This window comes from Anopheles bellator, chromosome 1 (assembly GCF_943735745.2).
Source record: "Anopheles bellator chromosome 1, idAnoBellAS_SP24_06.2, whole genome shotgun sequence".
Lineage (NCBI taxonomy): Eukaryota > Metazoa > Arthropoda > Insecta > Diptera > Culicidae > Anopheles > Anopheles bellator.
This window is the reverse complement of record NC_071285.1, coordinates 5645762-5665287: the sequence shown is the minus strand read 5'-3', so window position 1 is coordinate 5665287 and position 19526 is coordinate 5645762. Positions and strand designations below refer to the sequence as shown.

The 19526-nt window shown below is 50.5% G+C and overlaps 3 protein-coding genes across 3 annotated transcripts in view; 2 read left to right on the top strand and 1 right to left on the bottom strand.

Annotated features, from left to right (window-relative positions):
- Nucleotides 1–2: 2 nt before the first annotated feature.
- On the top strand, nt 3–1205 carry LOC131212400 (DNA-directed RNA polymerase III subunit RPC8). Its single transcript, XM_058206259.1, has 2 exons — nt 3–232; nt 296–1205. Exons 1-2 carry the CDS (start codon nt 122–124, stop codon nt 932–934), a joined length of 750 nt encoding a protein of 249 aa, XP_058062242.1. The 5' UTR covers nt 3–121; the 3' UTR covers nt 935–1205.
- LOC131212376 (F-box/LRR-repeat protein 16) overlaps nt 1035–19526 on the bottom strand; it is a 25498-nt gene continuing 7006 nt past the window's right edge. Inside the window, exons 2-5 of the mRNA XM_058206221.1 lie at nt 7792–7965; nt 7598–7715; nt 6303–6498; nt 1035–3767 (exon numbers count right to left, since the gene is read on the bottom strand). Of these exons, the coding sequence (XP_058062204.1) occupies nt 3470–3767; nt 6303–6498; nt 7598–7715; nt 7792–7965 (786 nt within the window). The 3' untranslated portion in view covers nt 1035–3469. The remainder of the gene's footprint in view (nt 3768–6302; nt 6499–7597; nt 7716–7791; nt 7966–19526) is intronic.
- LOC131212408 (gametocyte-specific factor 1 homolog) lies at nt 13020–13896 on the top strand. Its single transcript, XM_058206270.1, has one exon. It carries the CDS (start codon nt 13228–13230, stop codon nt 13702–13704), a length of 477 nt encoding a protein of 158 aa, XP_058062253.1. The 5' UTR covers nt 13020–13227; the 3' UTR covers nt 13705–13896.

Below are 19526 nucleotides of genomic sequence, written 5' to 3'. Positions count from 1 at the left end.
CGTGTGTGCCGGTATGATCCTTTTAAAAAGGACCATTTACTACTTACGATTTAGATTCAATTAGATTGAAGAGCGACAGTCTTCCATCAAATGGAGACTTGGTGCTAATCATTGCGGTGAAATGTTTGTCCTGGCAGAACTTAAAGACAACGTGCGGATAGCACCGGAACTGTTCGGCTTAAAACTTCCCGATGCAATCAAGGATCAGATCAACAGAAAACTGGCCAATAAGGTTCGTTAAGCAGCTGCAATGTTCCCAGGAAGCACTGACCTTATGTTCTCGCCCTTCCCACAGGTACTGCTAAACGTTGGCCTCTGTATCGCGCTCAAGGACATCGTGAAGTTGGGAGACTCGATCATACTGCCCGGTGATGGTGCATCGCACACGGAGGTTAACTTTCGCTACATCGTGTTCCGGCCGATGGTGGGCGACGTGATAACGGGCAAAATTCGAAGCTGCAGTCGCGAAGGTGTGCACGTTACGCTCGGATTCTTTGACGACATTTTGATACCGCCATCGGCGCTGCAACATCCTTCGCGCTACGAAGAAACGGAACAGGCGTGGGTCTGGGAGTACCCGCTGGAGGATGGCAACACGCACGATCTGTACATGGACATTGGAGAGAGCATAAAGTTTCGCGTGTCGGGCGAGCTGTTTGAGGAGAGCTCACCGATCGGTCCGCCCGATCAGGAAGTGCCTACGGGCGCCGCCGGTTCCAGTTCGGCGGCGGGCACTGGCAGCAGTGCCGTGGGGCAGGAGGGCAATAAAACCCCGTACCGCATTGTGGCGGCTATCAACGAATCGGGACTGGGGCTGCTGTCGTGGTGGGCACAGCAGAATCAGGACGGCGACGGTGACGAGGAAGAAGCTGATGGCGACGAGGAAGAGCAAGACCCGCCGGAGGGTCAGGAAATGTCGGCAGAAGATGAATAAACTTACCCTTCTGTTCGGGCACCTCTCATGTCAGTTCCAACTAGATTCGGATGATGGTGTGTGAAAAAGTTGCACGATGGCAGTTTCTTTTACGGGATTCTTATTGAGTTTTGTAGCTCTCGTACAGCTTTCGGCTTTATACATTTCGGTCTCTATTAAAGTTTTCTCTTTATGGTTTTGATACTTTTGCTTCTGACCAGCTTCGGACAGCAGGGCAGCTTGGGAAAGTGTGCTGTAATTTAATTTTGTTTTCGCTTAAGCCAATGGTTGCTTGGACAATAAAAATGTTTGCTTCTACCGGTTGTAAGACCGAACCGATTGTGGAACCGTTACGGCGTGCACTTATGTAGTGGATAAGGATATTTCCTCTAGTTTTGCATCAATTCAGTGTTTGTGTGCTTTTGCCACCAAGAGCCGGCCCGTGTTGTCCGCAGAAACGCTGGCTTTCACTCGCCTGCTTCAGTCAGACCCTCCGAACCGGTTGGCGGCGGGCAAGGAAGGAATCATTAAGCTTCATCGTTTCAATCGAGGGCTGGCCTGTTCTGTCTCGAGTAGCAGCATCCTGCCCGGGGCTCCATCAGTCATACCGCATCGGGGCGATCGCTTTCTGAGAGAAGTTTAACATGGGCTTCCGGGCGGACGATGTCAATCGATTCGCACACGTGTTACTGTTTACCACCGTGAAGTGAAGTCTGCCGTTAAACCTTCTTACTAAAGCTGCTGCTGCTGTATTATCGTAAAGTTTGTCCATCTTTTGTCATCCCTCCGCAAGCTACTAGCTGCTGATTATTAGGTTACTTCTTATTCGGCCTATCCTCAGTTATGCCATGTTTGGCTGCTGCTTGCGTGCCTGGTTAGTAGTGTCCAACTTATTATCATCGGAAAAGAACGAGCTAATTTTAAGGGGAATCGAAAGGTTCTTATACGTAGGAAGGAGGAGACTACATCTCTGCGCCGCCCGGGCACACCCACCGGTCGGTATGTGAGCCGGTCTGGGCTTTTGCGTCATATTTTTGAGTTCCTTCCTACGCTACAGGTTTAATGCTACCGCCTTCGTAAAGTTACTTTTATGTACTTTTTTAATATTATCATATAGAGTTCTACTTGTTTTCCAAACACACACACACTCACGCACGCACACGCACATCGACACACTCAACACGTTCGACATTTTGTAATTGTATTGACTACTTTTCCTACTACGGCTGGGCTGGGGGAACGGCAGGGAACGTTAAGTCTTGTTCGGTCCGGTTTTTAAAAATATATTTACACCAAATACTACCAGGCCAACAGGGCCCCGAGCCGGCTGTCGCATTGCCACCCGCCCCATCACGCATCAAATTGTACCAATGATTCAACGAACTACGGCCTCCGGTTGGAATGCTGCAGAGCAGAGCCCGCTAAAGGTGCGATCCGCATACAGCTCGGTGGTATGCCCGCTCCAGCCAATTCTGCTCTGCTCTGCCCAACCGTGATCAGTTTTGTATTTCAGCAACTTTTGCTTCCACCTTACACTACGGTTTCTTCCATCGAACATCAAAGTTTAACCACTTTCTCATCGTAAGTTTGCCCACACAAAACACTCGCATCCTCTATTCGCTAGTAACACTTGGTAATATAGGTTCAATATTGGGTTTTCCGTTTATCGGCTAATGCATCTCGCGCGGTAGTGTTGCAGAGAAGCCCGGCCATTTTAACGCACCCGTCCCACTATTTCGCTTATCTACACAGCCGTTTTAGTACTTGACTTTTTACTCTACCGTTTTGAAATTGTGTTTCATTTTTGTTTGCACAATGTGGATTTTGCTCTCCCGCGTTCGCCTATTCCATAACAATCTTATGCATCTATCAGCATTACGGTTAAAAACAATCCATTAACAGTTCATAGTTTATGCCATCCACGTTGGGCCAACGGCGCTCCTCCCGCCCGCCCGCCAATGTCTTTGTGGGTGCATCCAATTAATTACAATTTGAGATCTAACTCCGCAGCCAACTCCTCCTCGGTGACTCGCTAAAGATCGTACAAAAAAAATGTTGATTGTTTTTTTCGTTGGAGTCACAGAGTGTGCACAGTGGAATCGAGAAAACCGAGAAAAACACCCCCCTTGGCTCGGGTCCTTCGAAAGGTCTCTGTCGGGGCGAAAACAAAAGCTTCTCCAAATCCAAATCCAAAGAGTATAGCGTATAAAGCGTCAAAAAAGCAAACATATTTATCAAAAAACCTGCGATACGTCCTGCGTTGGAAGGAAAAGAAGTTTGGAAAACGAAAGTCCCTTTCGCATGGGGCGCGTCTAATCCTACATCGAGAGAGCGCAGCTCGGGCTGGTGCGGCGTTGTAATATTCGTCAGAAAAGTTTGTAAGCGGCTCAGCGAAATAGGACAGGACCGCAGTCCTGTGCTCTGGCGGAGTCTTAATTAAAAGGACGGCCCTTCTTGGAGGGCGGTAAAGACCGTGGGCCGTGAAGTGTGCCCCCTGGCCAGGCCGTTGTCTTCGTGTTTGCGTTGTGCGGTCTAACGGGAATGCGGTATGCGGTCTTATTCGATCAGCAGGCAGCGCGGTAGGTGTTCCCGCAGATAGTCGAACAGCTCGTGCGACGCGCCCGGGCAGTTGGTCAGCTCCAGTTCCTGCAGGTGTCGTAGCTGGATGAGGCTGGAAAGACCGGACGAGGTCAGGAGCGGGCAGCCGGCCAGCGACAGGACCTGCAGGTTGCGCATCGAGCACAGGTGCTGCAGGCCAAAGTCTCGGATCTGGGTGCACCAGCGCAGGAATAGGGCCGACAGTGACAGCATCGTCGAAATGTAGCCGACTCCGATGTCGGTAATGTGAACGCAGCTGGAAGTAAACGGACCACGGGCGGTATTAGTATTGAAATTGTTTTCTGCCATCTGACGAATAGCCCTGTTAGAGTGTCCAATCGTCTCGTGACAATTCGCACCGTTTTATAGTATATTCCAACTGTACATAAGAAATGTGTTGGGCAAACATTTACCATAGCAAAAAGAACAACACTTCACTTAAACGACCTCTGTGAATCTATTGGGCCTTTGAGTCCATTGCCGAGTAGATAAACAATCTAGTTCAGTGAGCAAAGGTAAGCGGTCAACCCAAACCGCCGTAACCCGGATCAAACCACTTTGCCATCGCATGGGATGGTCAATCCACATCCGCTAATCTTCCACAATTGTGTCACCGGAAAGGGAAGCTGGCTGGACTTGTGGCTCTTTGGACCGTCCGCCTTTGGTGGTCGCCAGATGGCAAGACGCCACGCGAAGACCATTAGGCACACTTAGGTCTTATCGGGACCCGGCCAAAAGTAGTGTCTACCTGGCTTACCGTTGGTCCACCATAATCCCTTCAGAGCCAAAAATAACGCACCAACAGCAAGGGGGGTCAGCGTATAGAAACCGACCGAATAACCGTTGGCGGTCGGAAAAACAAGCTACAGGAAATCGGAAAACGGCCGCAAGCCGGGAAAACCCAGCAACTTCTTTGGCGGTAGAGCCGGGATTCAGACCGCCCAGAGATTCTATCCGGTTACGCGACCATTCCTTCGGCAGTAAATCGTGACTAAAATTGCGCCGAGATTTTAGCGTGGTTCCGGCAGTGATTCACGCGCACCAGCAGTCACTGACGCTCGAAGGCTCACTTGATTCGATTAATTAAAGTTTTGCCACAAGATTGCTCTTTGGCCGCACCGAAAATCGTAAGGCTCGCCCGGCCGAATTCGGAGAGAAACGGAGCAATCCAAGGTTCTCGGAACGTTGGCCAGATTAAACCGTCACCGCCGGTGGCGGTGTGCTGGTCGACCTTTAGTGCGCGTCCTGCTGCTCTTCCGAGAAACACAAACAATGCTCCGGATAGAGTGATTATGTTTCTAATTTAAATTAATTATTCCACGTAGCGCGTGGAAGCGGCTCACAATCGCTGTCTTCACCGGCGCACGAAGAATGAAGACGGATGGGGACGATTTGTTGGACGCCACCGATGGTGCCCTATTCGGATTTTTGCCATCCACTAAGTCGTGTCCCTGCCTTGAGTAACAATTACCCTAAAATACCTTTCTTGGTCGGCTATTTATGGCGGACCGTGGTTTGCTATTCATAACGTGGAAATGAATGCATAAATGATTGATTTTTTATCATCCAGTTGGTCAGTTTTGAACGAATGATTCGAACCGGTGCCGGTGTCACAATATGATGCAAATTAAAATCAAAATTGATTACTACCTCTGTGTGGTGGGTCTTAAATTGAGTGTCCAGTAAGTGCCGTGCAGGAGCAGGACTTGGCTGACACTTTTTTGCATCGACCATCTGATTGGTATCGACGCTGGAAGGATGGCAATAACCCTCCGCGCACGGCACATTAGCGAGCGACCGGAGACCCTTCCGTGCGGCCGATGCATCGACGGCACGTTCCGATGAAACTCGATCCATCAATCAATCAAACGCGAGTAAACGGTTCCTAACGGAACGGAACGGAACGGCGTGAAACGGGATATTGAGGGATGACTGGCGGTAATAGGTTTCCGCTTTGTTTTTTCTTCCGTCCATTTTTCCGCCATTTTACTGCACATCGGGGAGCATCGGCCCGGGGAGCGTGTAGCGCACTAATTGCACTTTCATCTACTGCCTCGCACACGATAGTCTGTGGCCATTGAAGTGACACAAATATGTGGCATCACGGGATGCAGTCCTCCGTCTCGTGCTGGTTGAAGGCATGCATGATTTTAAAGTATTAATTAAAAAGGTTCCGTCCCGATTAAAGTCATTTCCATTCCATTAAAGGCACGGTGTACCGTTACTAAATAATGTTGGCTCCCGTGTATCATCTGCCGCGGTTTGAACGGTTTCGCGGAAATACAAACAGCTTACAGACCTTGTAAGAGGTTTACATTCTTACGCCATACCGATTCGAGTCGGATTTCTCTCACCAACTTTGGGCCAAAGCGAACGTAAATCAGATGTACTGAAGATCGTCTTATCACGCGGCAAAAAGTATGCTCCATCACAGATTGATCTAAATTTGGCACCATGAGAAACAAGTTTCTCACAACGGCCGCCGGGTGCCTAATGACCTTTTTGTGGAGTTCGTGGAATTTAACTTTCGCCCCAAAGAATCCGACGCCCCCAAATCAAACATCAAACAGAGGGTGGGCTGTCACCGAACCGCCGGAGACGCCAGCGGAGGGGCGGGTTTTATTGCGTCATTTAGGACGCCAGGGACACTTTTGTTATCGTCGTTTCCGAGTACGGTGGTCATTCTGCGTTCGGTTGATTTAAAGCGGTTCGTTGGAAGCCACCACCAGGCGCCTCCATCAGCATGGCACGATGGAGACGCCTGGTGGCTGGTGGGAAAATCGGAACTTACCGATCGAGTGTCAGCTCCTCCAGCTGGTTCAGATCACAGGCAATGTACTCGAGGGCGGCGTCCGTGATGCGCGGGCACCAGGACAGATCGAGGGCGCGCAGTTTCTGCAGGTTCTCCGCAATCAGCTCCACACCATCGTCCGTCACCTTGCTGCACCCGGACAGGGACAGCACCGTGAGGTGGGGCAGCGAGTGCACTGGAAAGAGGTGGAAAAATAGATTAGAGTTCCCGTAAACGTCGTGGGGTCGTAAGCGTGTCCAGTGATAAGAGCGCCCGGGGCGAGAAGCAGAACGGAGGTTGTGACGGTCGCCGTAACCCTCGCCACTAAAGCGCCACTTCATTTGTGGAGTTGGATTGGAGTGCCGAAAAGAAAGGTTGACCCAAATCCCACGCGCATCGGGGGGACCCTAAATTTTAACAACATCTCACTCATAAAACACATTACCAGCGCCCATCGCCGCGTGGTCCATCGTGGAATACATAAATACATAAAGTAAAGCGTGCCGGAGCGCTCAATCATAATGTCAATATCTGTCCTCTAGCAGGCACGCGGTGTGTGGGTTTACCGAGGCACGTAATGGACCAGCAGATAGGACGGTGCTGGTTCGCCGGGTTCAAAGTCTCCGAAACCGACACCGGCTACGCTTTAAGAAATGTAATAAATCTTCGTTTTATGAGTTTGCCTGACCGTAGAATCATTAGTTCACTGGAAAGCTCTGGCTTCCTTTTCAAGTGGCGAATTTCAATCGAACGAAATCGAACCAATGGACGTTGCTTGGGAAATACTGCCACCCTCTAGAGTGCCCCGTGTCGATGTCGTCTTTCGGCAGCTTCGGGCAGATCGTTACCAGGAGCTTCATTTATCACACTTTGGGCCACATCAAAAAGTTATACGAAAGTAATTGCATTTGGGACTCCTCCTCGTGCCAGATGTGCGTTCGGGCTCGCAGGACCTTTAGTGCCTCGGCGTCTTGAAGGAGCCGATTTGCTGACGGAAAATAATTAACGAAAGTGAATGCGACCATACGGCACGACTCGAAGTGGAGTGGAGCCGAATCTGGAAATCCTGCCTGATCAGCCAATCTTCTAACGAGTAACGCACGGCAAGAAAAACGGTTCACTTTCTTATCGAAAAGTCACCCGACCCGCCAGACCCGTGGCCCTGGTCTCTGGACGGGGGAATGTTCGGTGGTGACCTGCTTTTTGGCTCCTAACTACTATCCTCCCCTAGCCATTCGGTTGTCTTCCACACGGTTCCATGTCCTCGGCTCCGGTTTCGGGCGATCGATACTCACCAATGTTGACGACACCGTGGTTCGTGAGCTCCCAGCAGGACTGCAACCGGAGAATGCTCAGACTGTGGCTCTGCTTGGGCGAGAAGTAACCTAACGCTGCGTCCGTCACGTGGTAGGCCTGCGCAGCGCGGAGAAAGGCAAGTGCCCATGAATTACGGTGGAAGGGCACTGAAGCCTTGGTGGTGGCTACCTACCTGCAGCGAAAATTCATAAAGTGAAGGCAACAGTTGTGCTACGGCCCCGACTGCCTCGTCGGCCACGTTGATACAGTCCGCCAGCGACAGCGACACTATCCGTGGGGTCAGGCAGGCCCACAGGCCGGCCTCGGTAATCTCATTACATCCTGCCAGCTCCAGCTCGAACAGTGACTGCAAAGGACGGTCAAAGAAGAACGCTTCATTAGACGGTTGCTGCTGTGGCTGACGGCTGGTTTGCTGGTGCAAAATGGGACCCACAATGGGCACACGGTTGCGAAATGAAGTCCGTGCCCCCGGCACCGGCAGACCGGTGCCAAGAGATTAGCGGATTGGGGTACTAATTGAATACGAAGATCATAAGCCCTTAAACGGACGAACGGACGGGACGGGCGTGTGCTCGTGACTTGGGCCCCATTGGGGTAGATTAGCCCGTCTTCATTGCGCCTCGGGCCTCCCGGGTCTATCTTGGTACATCCCTTTACAAATTGAAATCTCTCCAGTGCCCGAAACGGTCACGAAACAATTAAACCGGGCGTTTTGGGGAAAAATGATTAATCGTTAAAATATGGGGAAAATGTTGCCGTATCTCGACAAATGCGAGTTTTATGAACTCTCCCAAACAAATTAGCATTTTACCGAAACGCGCCGCAGTATTGCTAATGGCCCTTCACGCTAATGTCCCCCACAATTATTAATGCTGGGCGGCTGTGCCTTGTTAATTCTTCCACTACAACAACAACACCCAACCTGGATGGCGCAGGGGGCCAGGGCTGTACCGCAGCATTACCTCCAATCAATGGGTTCGTCCCTTTCAGGAAGCCACCGGCAAGATCGGAGCAGCCGCAACCGGAATTAATTTTGCCGGAAAAATTGTCCGCAACATTCTGGCGGCAAGCTGCTGGCGGAAACTGCATCATCCCTGCGCGAGGAAAAAGGATTTTTCCAACCCCAACCGGCCGCGTTTCGCCATGGCCGGACGCGGCACTTGGGTCGGGCCGGGGAATTTGCTTCCATTAAGTCCAAGCATTATGCTGCTGTCATCGGGCATTTGCATGGCAAAGAGGTTCCGTTCGGTGTGTATATAAAAAGCATGAATAATTTGCCGACCACCGACAGACCATTCAGACCGACCTGGTTTGAAGGCACACTTTACGGTGTTTGTTTCTGCATTTGAACATTCGTTCATTTTTGTAGCGTCAGTGGATGGGACGACTTGTGAAAAGGATGGGATTTTTAAATGGTTCTCGATGCACGGTTTCTATGAGTCGCTTTGAAAGCATAAATCTTTAAAAGAAGAAGCTTTGGCACACGTGGCCCTTGTTGCCTTAGATTATGTAAAATTCATCCAATGTGTTCCAAAAGCGATCCTCTTAGAGTGATGTTCTCCTGTTGTATTTGAAAACATTTAACAAACACATGAAACAGAATGCGATGCCCTGTACGCTGACATTTGCCATCCTTAGCTGTGGCCACCTATTGATACAGATCAAACCTAATTTAAATTTGAACATAATGTTTCGCACAATATGACGGGCCTTCTCTCTTATCGTCTGTTACCGGTAAATTTGGTTCACGACTCGCCCAGTTCTATTCTGCCGTATTCCTCTGCTCTGTTCAGTGCCCGGTTCCACGACAACCCTCCAGCTGGTTCACCGTACCAACCCGTCCGGACTTTCGGCTGCAGAGAAAAGCAATTAAGTTGGGAACAGCAAACGGCAGCGAAAAACAACGCCGGCGCTCTGTCGCACAAGAAACAACAAACCAAGATTGTGGCCACTCATCTACTGTCTCTTTCTTTCCCACAATATCCCATCTGAGTGGACGCACCACCAAACCAAACATCATAAACGCCATCGAGCGCCACCGACACACCGAATGGCGCACACAACGCGGGTTGTGAATAAACAAAAAGCAAAAGGTACTGGGCCGATTAACGATCCACCTGTCCTGTCGAACGGTTGTCGACCGTCAAGGTCGCCCGGGACTTGAGAGGCGCAGGAGAGCACATGGAGCACGGGCAGAGTTCACTAAAACTTCCTCGTTCGGCCTCACCGCAACCGCCAATGTTTGCCGTTGCCGTTGTTTATCGGCCCCAGATGCTTGTCGGGCCCCGTGATATGGGTCATTTGCCCCACGCTGGGTCTGTGTAAAGTGAGAAGTAAATTCACATAAAATTAAACACACACTACAACCGTGCCGTGCCGTGCGCGCGCGCACGCTCGCGCTTCCGTCGGAGCGTACAGAAGGAGCGTGGTGAAGGATTTTATTATCTAACCGTTCGGGGGCTATCACTTCCTGCTTTTCACGCCGAAGCACACCCCAACGCAGTGAGTGAGGAAATTCCTCGCATTCCGTCCGACGTGGTGGCGAACGTGGCGTGTATCTAAGACCCTTCTCGGGCGTAGAGGTAGCTCCTTGCGCTGCTGTTTTCTCTCGGGTTTTTGTTGCCCTCCTAGTTGGCGGATGGTTATTTATAAGACAAGGCACGGTGCGTTTGTTGGGCAAAGTGTTTTGCGCGTCGATCAGCTGTTTCGTCAGCTCGCTAGGCGCGTGAGGAACCGTACGGAATCCTGTTCGGTCGGGAAGGGGTTTTAATGTAAGCTTCTATGCTCATTTCGTTGAGTTTTCAAACCTACAATTAAATCCAATTGAAAATTGTATGTACTCCAACCAAGCAGCATAACGAACTCGACAGGCCGACGCTGCGGTTCTACCGCAGCTTCCCGATAAATTCATTAGCGCACTGCAGCAGCTAATTAGCGTTCGCAAGGTTCGCACATTATTAATTCGATTGCGCTTTTCACTCACCACGCCAGGCGCCGTTCGTAACTTTTCCACGAACGCCCACAGCCGCACCGGCGGCAAATGTTGAATCAATCTTCACGTTGCGTTCCTTTCTTTTCAATCGTGGTCCGGAGCGCTCCCGGGCCGGAGCTATGATGGATTCGATCGGGGAGAAAAATCGGAGATTTGGAATCATTTCCAGCGGAAGCGGAGCTCGCTGAGCTTCGGATTTTCACGCTCGCGCGCACGTCGGATTTATTTCGCGGACATGCTGCCAGGCGGCACGAGCTGGCTGGCAGGCACGCTGGGAATAACAACCGAACACCGGAGCGCCAAAATAACTCCAGCGACGGAGTGGAATGCGTTGGCTTGGAAACCACCCGGGGCCGGGTTTCGCCCGAGCAGTGGTAAGCGAACCAGGTGCCAAATTATGTTGCCAAGCGTCCGACCACCGCCGAGGCAACGAATGTAGCTTCCAAACCAATTCATCACCCACAGAGCATTCCCCAGCAGCGGCGTTGGTGAAGCGTTGTTCAACTTTGGCTGTTTGTTACCACAGGACTCGGTATTGGCCGTTGCTGGGTCTGCAAGACGAAACAATCGGTTAGTTCAGCGATTGTGATGTGGAAATTATCATACTTTGAAACGATGATTGAACGATATTTGGGGCCGCCAATCCTTGCACTCGGAAGCAGCAGCATGGTTCATCGCATTTCTTTTGCCAACTTTTCCCACAATAATTTGGTCCTCAATTTAAGCATCCAAAATGGCTGGGCTGCGGTGTGATTTATTGAACTTTACTATCCTTCCCACGCGTCAGGCACAAGTTTTTTCTGCCACGGATTGGGGAAAATCGGATGGTAGGTCGCTGCGGTAACTATCGTTAGCGAAAACCGCAGAATCACGTAAACCGGCACAGCTTTCGGGCTGATGGTTTTTCATGGTCAATTATCTTTCCTTCGGTGCTTCGAGTGACACGCAAAAAGTAAACCGAACAGTGACCGTGCAGAGCCCCCCCATTCGTTACGTACGATTTATTTATTAGTTCGCTTGTACTGACCGTGAACCGCACCGGACAAGGTCGGGTGGGAAAGGAAAGCCCGGAGCAGCTCGGTTGTGGGGAGCGTTTTTGATCTGCGTGCCAAATTGCTCCAAACCGGGTGACATGGGTTTGCAACACGCGAATCACAGGAAGCAATTACATCGAAGAATTCAAATCATCCTCAGCCTCACGGGGGACCGACGACAAGGCAACGTTTAGGCAATCAGATAAGGAATATTGATGGGGAAAGGTTCTCTCTATGCGCCCATCTGCAAACACATGTTAAGCGGCACCAGCGGCCTCACCTAGGTCCTACGGAGCGCAGTCTATTGATTCTCAAGGCTGGCGTCGCTACCCGGTCCGTTGGCTTTAAGAGCTGTCAAGGACACTGGCGGCAGTAGAATGGGGCCGCAGAATTCAAAAGACATTTCTGGAGTGGCGTGTGTTTTCTAATTTCCATTCTAATACTGGGCCAGTGGGCAGTATTGTAGGCCCACTTCAACCAAACGCTTGGCACTCGAACTTTGTTCGTCACTGTGTCCCCGAAGCACGGCGGAATGGTCCAAAACTGGGTGGGGAATGTGTATGAAAAACACATTTAAAACGAACAGTCGTTTGGCGCTTCCTTCGGGAACTGTTTCATAAAAATTGCAACACAAACTCCGGCCGTCGTCTGGTCGTTTCCGGTCGTTTCCTGTAGCATCGTTTCACCGCATAGAGGCGCTTAAAACGATTCGTTTTTCTCGTTGCACCTGCTGCCTGCCTGGCTGGAAGATGAATGGCAAGGACGATGGCAACAAAAACGTGTCCTTTTACCGTCTCTGGCTCGAACGTTGTTGGAAGGCAAAAATCCAGCAAACGACCTTCCACGGTGCCTCGTGCCAAAGACTTAGACTGCGAATGGCGCTGCAACTCTGTACGTGTAGTTACGTTTTTATGCTTACCTTCTGGGCACTGGCATGTACTTACTGTGCCAGGAGAGCTAATTGGTGGTAAAGTGCTACCGAACTCAAAGCACGACACACAATCAATTATTTCGGACTACATTACACGGCCTAAAGGCGCATTGTTCAAGCAAAATAGTGTTTCGAATGAAGATTGAAAAAATGTTACCTTTGTGGTGCTACCTAGTAAAAAAGTTCAGAAACCCTTGTATGATTCTCACCTACAGCACTTTTTAATTTAAAGAACACACATTGAGGCCCTACTGAAGAAACTGATTAAAACTCACTCGTTCTTACACAAAACAAATTAAAATGTGCTGTCAAGTCGCACCTCACAGTAGAGTGCACCCTTGGCTTTGACCATCAACAAGAGTGTTGGCCGTATTGCCGCCAGGGGCGCTACTGCGCATGCTCTCGTTTGACAGTTCGCTGCGCTGTTTACAGTGAAGAAAATTCCGACGAAAAATTCATTTCTCGAGTGGTTTGCTCAGCGAGTGCACGTAAGAAGCTTCGAAAGTTAACAAAACAGTCCCTGCGAACAACGTTACTGCGTCTTAGAACACGAAACTCTTCAACACGAACGAAGTAGTGAGCACCCCTCGGTCAACCGCACAAAAGGATCGATAAAGTGTTTCAACCATCCTCCGGGGAGTTCGCGCTAAAATGTCGACGATTCCCAACTTTGGTCGCGTCCTGGAGTGCCCGTACAATCGGGCACACCAGATCACGGAGGAGCGGATGCAACGGCACCTGATCAAATGCAAAAAGCAGTACCCGAAGGTGAAAATGCTGCTGTGTCCGTTCAATTCTACGCACTACCTTGAGGCGGCGGAGTACATGGCGCATCTGCGTCTGTGCAGGGACAGGTCGCTCGTAGAAACGTTCCGGTACGTGGTGGAGCCCTCCGGAAACTCCGGGCAATCGGTGCAGCGAGCGAAAGCCCCATCACCCACTCCGCTGTGCCCCGACGAGGAAAACTGGGACGATATGGCAGCGCCAGCCTACAATCCGACCAAGTACTGCATCGAGAACAAAATCATACGTAAGGCATTCCATCTGACGCCGAGCGAGAAGCGAGACTTTTACGAGCAGGAACGCATCCGCCATAAAGAGCTGGAGAAGTTCGCGCACACGAACTAGGGATTTTTGGGGGGGCTCCGTTAAACCTTTTTTCATCTTTGCGCATTGTCGATGTTAGTACATTTTATGCCAGTTTTTCGTGTGCAATCTCAGCGTGTATTTATCGCAAATGTAACCGAATTTAGACAACGATAACGACGGCACCTTTTCAAACGATATAAATAAAACGGTTTTTTTTACCTTTTGACACTATTCCAATAGCTTTCCGGTAGCGGTTTTTATTAATTTCCTGGCCACGGTGACCGTTGTCGCATTTGTTATTTATGAAAGCCACACATAATCTCATCTCCGGTTGCCGGTGGCGCATTTGTGGCTGCGGTTTGCCAGGTCTACGAGAACAAATGAACGTCACGATGCCCCGTGGTTCCATTAACGGACGGAAGTGCGGTCGCAACCGTGTTCACCGGTAACCGAGGGAAGCCAGTTTCTGTTTACCATGCCCGGCTAGGGCCCCGCAGCGACTTTCGAGGCTAGTAAACGCCGTCTCGTCGAGCGCCTCGTTCCGTTGCACAGGAGAAGGACAAGTCAAACTACAAACCACATCCACTGACCCACGGGAATCGTACCACCCGCCCGAAGCTTCACGAAGATGCCAACCTTACGTGCGTAAACCAGCCAGTTACGGTGGTTAGAGCTGGCGACGACCTCTTCAGAAACCTTGTACGGCGGTTGGCACGATGTTTACCTTTGTCTTATCGCACACACCCTTCTTCGGATGAAAGCTTCCAGCGCTCCAGCCAGGAATTCTGCACAGGAGCCTAGGCACATCGTGGCCCAGCAACCCAAGAACAAAGCCATCACACTCGAGCACGCCTCTCGGAAGGAGGTGATGCATGGCGCATCAAGTGCACACGTTCTTCAGGAGCGCCACTTCACACTGGCAAAAAGCCTGAAATTAAAAACACGGCGATGCCGCCCCGGATTGCACTCGCAGAAGCAGCCACAACCAGCACAGGTGCTGCTAGCGTTCCGAGGACAACAAAAACTCTCACCCAAGGACATCCATTGGCAGTTGAGCTACACAAAAGTTTGGTGCCGGTCCGCCAGGGCATTCGCCAGTACGATAACCGAGCACACTGAGGCATCCCGATCGGGAACCATTGTTTGCGCGGATCGTCGTTCTTTTGTTGCAAACCAACGCGCCAGGAAAATGGAACACCAGAACGTGACAAAATGGTGCCCTCGATTCCAGTCCTCCAATGGCGGGCCGGATGTTGTCAGATAGTTTGATGGGATGTTTCGAATTTTTGTAGCGAAAGTGGAGCAGCCGTGTGGGATATTGTGAAAAACGTGTCCGTTAAACACGCACATCCGGCATGTATTTATGAAGGCCATTTAAGACTCTCAAAACGTCCGAGCATCCTCTAGCAACGAAATGGTACCATAATTGAACGTTTTCTTTCAGTGGTTCCTTCAGAAATAACGACTTTGCTCCCCGGTGCGCCACGTTCACCACAGTGCCCACTTGGCCTCGGAGGTTAAGTAAAATCCTCCTCAATTAAACCCGGTACCCAATCAGTCGCTTTTAATTTCATCCATCCTACCGCGCCCGTTTTCCAGGCGAAACCCAGGGCTCCGGTGGCTCCTAATTTAAAGTTTGACTGACAGCGGTCGGGCCGGGCAGCGTCTTCAGAAGACTACCAACGAAGAACGCCTCCACCACAAGGGCAATCCCTTCAGCGTGCTTGTAACGACCACGGGTACTGCTGTGGCTGGCGATGATTTACTATCGTTTCACCACAGCGAGGTACTAAGAATAGCTATCATTAGGCAGATCGATTCAATTACCGTACGTTTCACCGTTAAGGATCGACGTTAAAAGGTTTCGGTGCCCCGTTCGTTCGTGTGCGGGCCAAGCTCAGCTAGTGCTGAGACATGCTGGAACACGGATTATGCAATCAATGTTCAGTGCGGTCCTTACATAGTCCTAGATTGCGGGCCATATAGTTCTCGATGTTTCGATCCGCCTGTCTCAGGTTGACTTTAGGCTCGTTTGTGGTTCCCTTGAGTTCTTTTGCAGCGAGAACTACGCCAAGCCATGGAAGCCGATACGATGCCACTTCCTTTTCTCGTTCTGTTAAATGTTTAAAAAGCAAAAACAATCAAAAGGAATAGACTTTTAAATGTTTCATGAAGCAACTCCCTGTTCCGTTTGAGGACAGACCGGGGTCTGGCATGACATTTTTCTGACACGCTTTCTGGCACGCACCGCACAAGCATCACAACCCCGGGGCTGGCTGACAACGCACCACAGAAATTGGTTGTGTAATACCGGACAGCCTTTGCGATCAAATATTCATCGTGCAATGCACCCGAGACTCGTTGAGGACTCGTTGGAAGCAGGAAATGAGTTTCCCTGAGCACAAACCGAGGAACCGAGGAAATGTTATTCCAATGATCCGGCAGCTCAGGCGACTGGGCGCACCGTAGGATTCCCAACAACCCTAGGCAGCCCAACATTAAATGGCCTAGATAAGGAAGCACTCGTTTCCCCGACTATGCAGCAACAGTCGCTGCAGCACGAGCCAGTACCAACAACCGGCATCGGGCACACTTCACACTTACGGTACGGTTCATAATTAGACGATAGAAAATAACTCTAGACATTCATCACATGGTGTCGGCCGGCGACGGCAGCGGAAGAGAGACCCGGCCCGTAAAGTGGTACTACACGTTGTTATAACCGTCGCAGCAGCACCGTAACTGGTGACGTAATAATGGGCGACACAATGGCAACGATTCTCGGTTGTGTTACTGACATCATCAATCATCATCTTAGCTTTGGTGAAGAAACTTTGGCCACGAGATCTCTCAACCGGGGGCGGAACAGAACAGCGAGCGTGATGTTCACAGTTTTATCATTTTTGCTTCGTTTTTTTTCTAAAGGATTCTCTCAAAATCGTCTGACTGGATGAAGTGTACTGTAGCAAGTTCAGCGATCGAAACCCCTGATGTCCTGAGTGAGTGTCACTGCTCGTTCAGGTTCGGTACGTTTCTTTTGCTCAATTTCGATTCGATTCTGAATATTTGATTTATTCCGAGTTTATCATTTATTTAAAAATAAATTCACGATTAGCAAAAGTGCACCACCATTCCCGCATGTAGTACATTATGAATATTAACAACTCCGGTGCCAACCAGGAGCCATCCAGACATGGGGCACCGCATGGTTGGCTCCCAAAATGCGCTCTCCGAAAAAACTGCCCGGTCCCGATCGATATCACTGTGTCCCGGGGCTACGACGCACACACTGCCACCAACGGAGGGCATTGAATGGTTTCTTTCCCCCGGTTTCTGTTCTTCTGCCAAACGACCCCATCCGGCGACGGAGATGCGGCTTTCATCGCCAATGCAACTCCAATGCTGCAGCGCGCGCACCGAGGACCACACAAAAACCACAACCACCACCGGAAAAGCGCAGCGCACAAGTCAATCGACACAATGGCAGCGAGAAATCAATAAAGCAAACAATAACCGTTTCCCCAAAGTCGCACTCGACGGCGGTGGTTGCGCCGTTGATGAACCTTTTTCCGCTGGCCGGAGTGCATCCGAAAGGAAGCTGATGGTGGGTTGGAAATTGAAAAGCAAAATCTCGGCGCCAGCCAGTCTCGATTCACGCCAGACTCTGGACTCCGGGGGGGGGGACCGGGCGGTCCACTATCTTTCCCCCCCCTTTTGACGCACATTTTTCCTGAGCTGAGCAAGGAATATGACTCCCGCTGTCTGTCTGTCTGGCCACCAGACCATCTTGTTTTATGATTTTTTTGTGGCCAAAGTCTTGGGGCCCCCTTGAAGCCTGGCGGCCGATATTACAACGCACCAGGCGGCTCCACCGGAGATCAAAACAAAAACCCGGCCGAGCCTTTGGGCTGGACCCGAGGAGGAGTGAAAGTGAAATGTTTTTGTTTTTGATCCTGTGAACTCGGCAAACGGCTGCCGGCTCAGCTTTCTGAGCCGCCAATTCAAAACAACCATTTTGCGCAGCCGGAAGGAAAACTGCAGTGTCTGCACTCGACGCGGAAGCTTGATTTATGATATGGCGACTCTTTTTCTTGGTCGTGTTCAGCCCAACCGTCGTTATGTCGATAGGAGCACTGATGGTTCCGTAACAAAACATTGTTATCGTGTTGTTTTCCGGCGATGAATCCTGTCGCGGCAGTAGATTGGAAAACTTCCTCGGCCTTTGGTCGATCGAAACGCAAAGACAGCGCAAGTGACGTGTGACAAGTGGGCCATTGTTTCATTTGTCCTCGTGTAGATCAAACATTGGAATTCGGGGGTATTCCTTTTTTGCAAACGGGTTGCAATTCTGCCAAAGAAATCGGAAAGCATCCATTCCATAAAATGGCGAATCAAACATTCGGCACGGGGCATAACATGCGCCATCGCTTCACGCCGATGACAGGCGAAGAAACAATGCACATACCCACACCCACAGCAACCGTACCGAGGGCATGTGTCCGACTCGGTGTCCTGGAAATCGATTTTCGTCCGATCCGGTACCCAGGAAGCCATTCGTGAACGCCACGGTTCGGCTCAACGCCACAGTACTGAGGGTTATCAGTCGATTTACCGCCGATTCTGGCCACGAGTCAAGGAGGGTGACCTTTTATTGGACCCTGCCAGTCTTGCCCACTCGCCTGGCAGTGGTCACGTTTGGATGTTCGATAGTTTGAAGTTCTTGAAGCAGTGTGCTAGAAACGCCAGCCCAGGGCTGCAGTCGACGAATCTGGACAACGAAACGCAGATCCGCATTAGGGGGGTTTGCTTTAGACAAAGAGCAACCCTCGCCCAAAACTGTTCGGCGGATCAGCCAAGCAGGGCGGAAGCCACAAAAACAGGAGCTTCCACACGCCGACGGCGGCAATGTGGGGCAATGTAGAATTCATCGTACAAATGGCATTTAAATCCGGTTCGTACCGCACCACAAAAATCATCGTATTCCGTATTCATGACGAACACCGGAACACACGCAAGGGTATGCAAATCGAAGCATTAACTTTTCACAGCATGGGCATGGTTTGCTGCGCAAAGTATTGACGCATGTTTGCGTAGCCAAAGTGACCACGATGAACACGATGAGCGGCACGAACCATTATCGTCAGAGATTCCGAGATTTGACAACCGACCGGTTGGGAAGCCGCATTTGGTATCATCAAGCTGGGCGCTCGCTCATTAGCATAAAGAAAGGATACAGAAACAATAGGTTGTCTTTGGAAGAATTGTAAGTTTAAGCTCGAATGTAAAAAGGATTGTTACACCTATCCTTAACTGGAACATGTTTCTGGTCATTCTGTGAAGGTAGATGGATTTTTATGAGGAAATATTTCGAAAGGTTCCTTAAAACCTGACCGCCTGTCGCCTAAGACCTAAGACGCTAGCCGGCTTGAACTGCGCATTAAAACTAACGCCAGGATCAATAACACCAGGTGGATTCGCAAAAGCAGAAGCCATGAAAATGGTGATGGAATTTATACGATCCAAACGATCTCACACCAAATGTTTCACCTATAAATTTGCACCATTTCCGACCCACAGGGGGTTTCGAGGACTGACTAAACCGCCGCTAAACCACCCACGCACAAACGGTCACCGCGGCTCGAAGTCACCTCTTACCTGCGTCATTCGGCCGTCGGTTGCGCAAACCGCCTTTGAAGCAGCCGGGCGCAGGGAAACCTCATCGAAAAACCAAAACCTAATTTCCTCGCGCGCGAAAAATTACAACAACAAAAAATAGAACCAACCCACCCACCCGTTTCCTGTACGCACGCGGCCGCCACCGGTAAGCACCTTGTTGTGGAGGAGGGGGGGGGGGGGGGGGG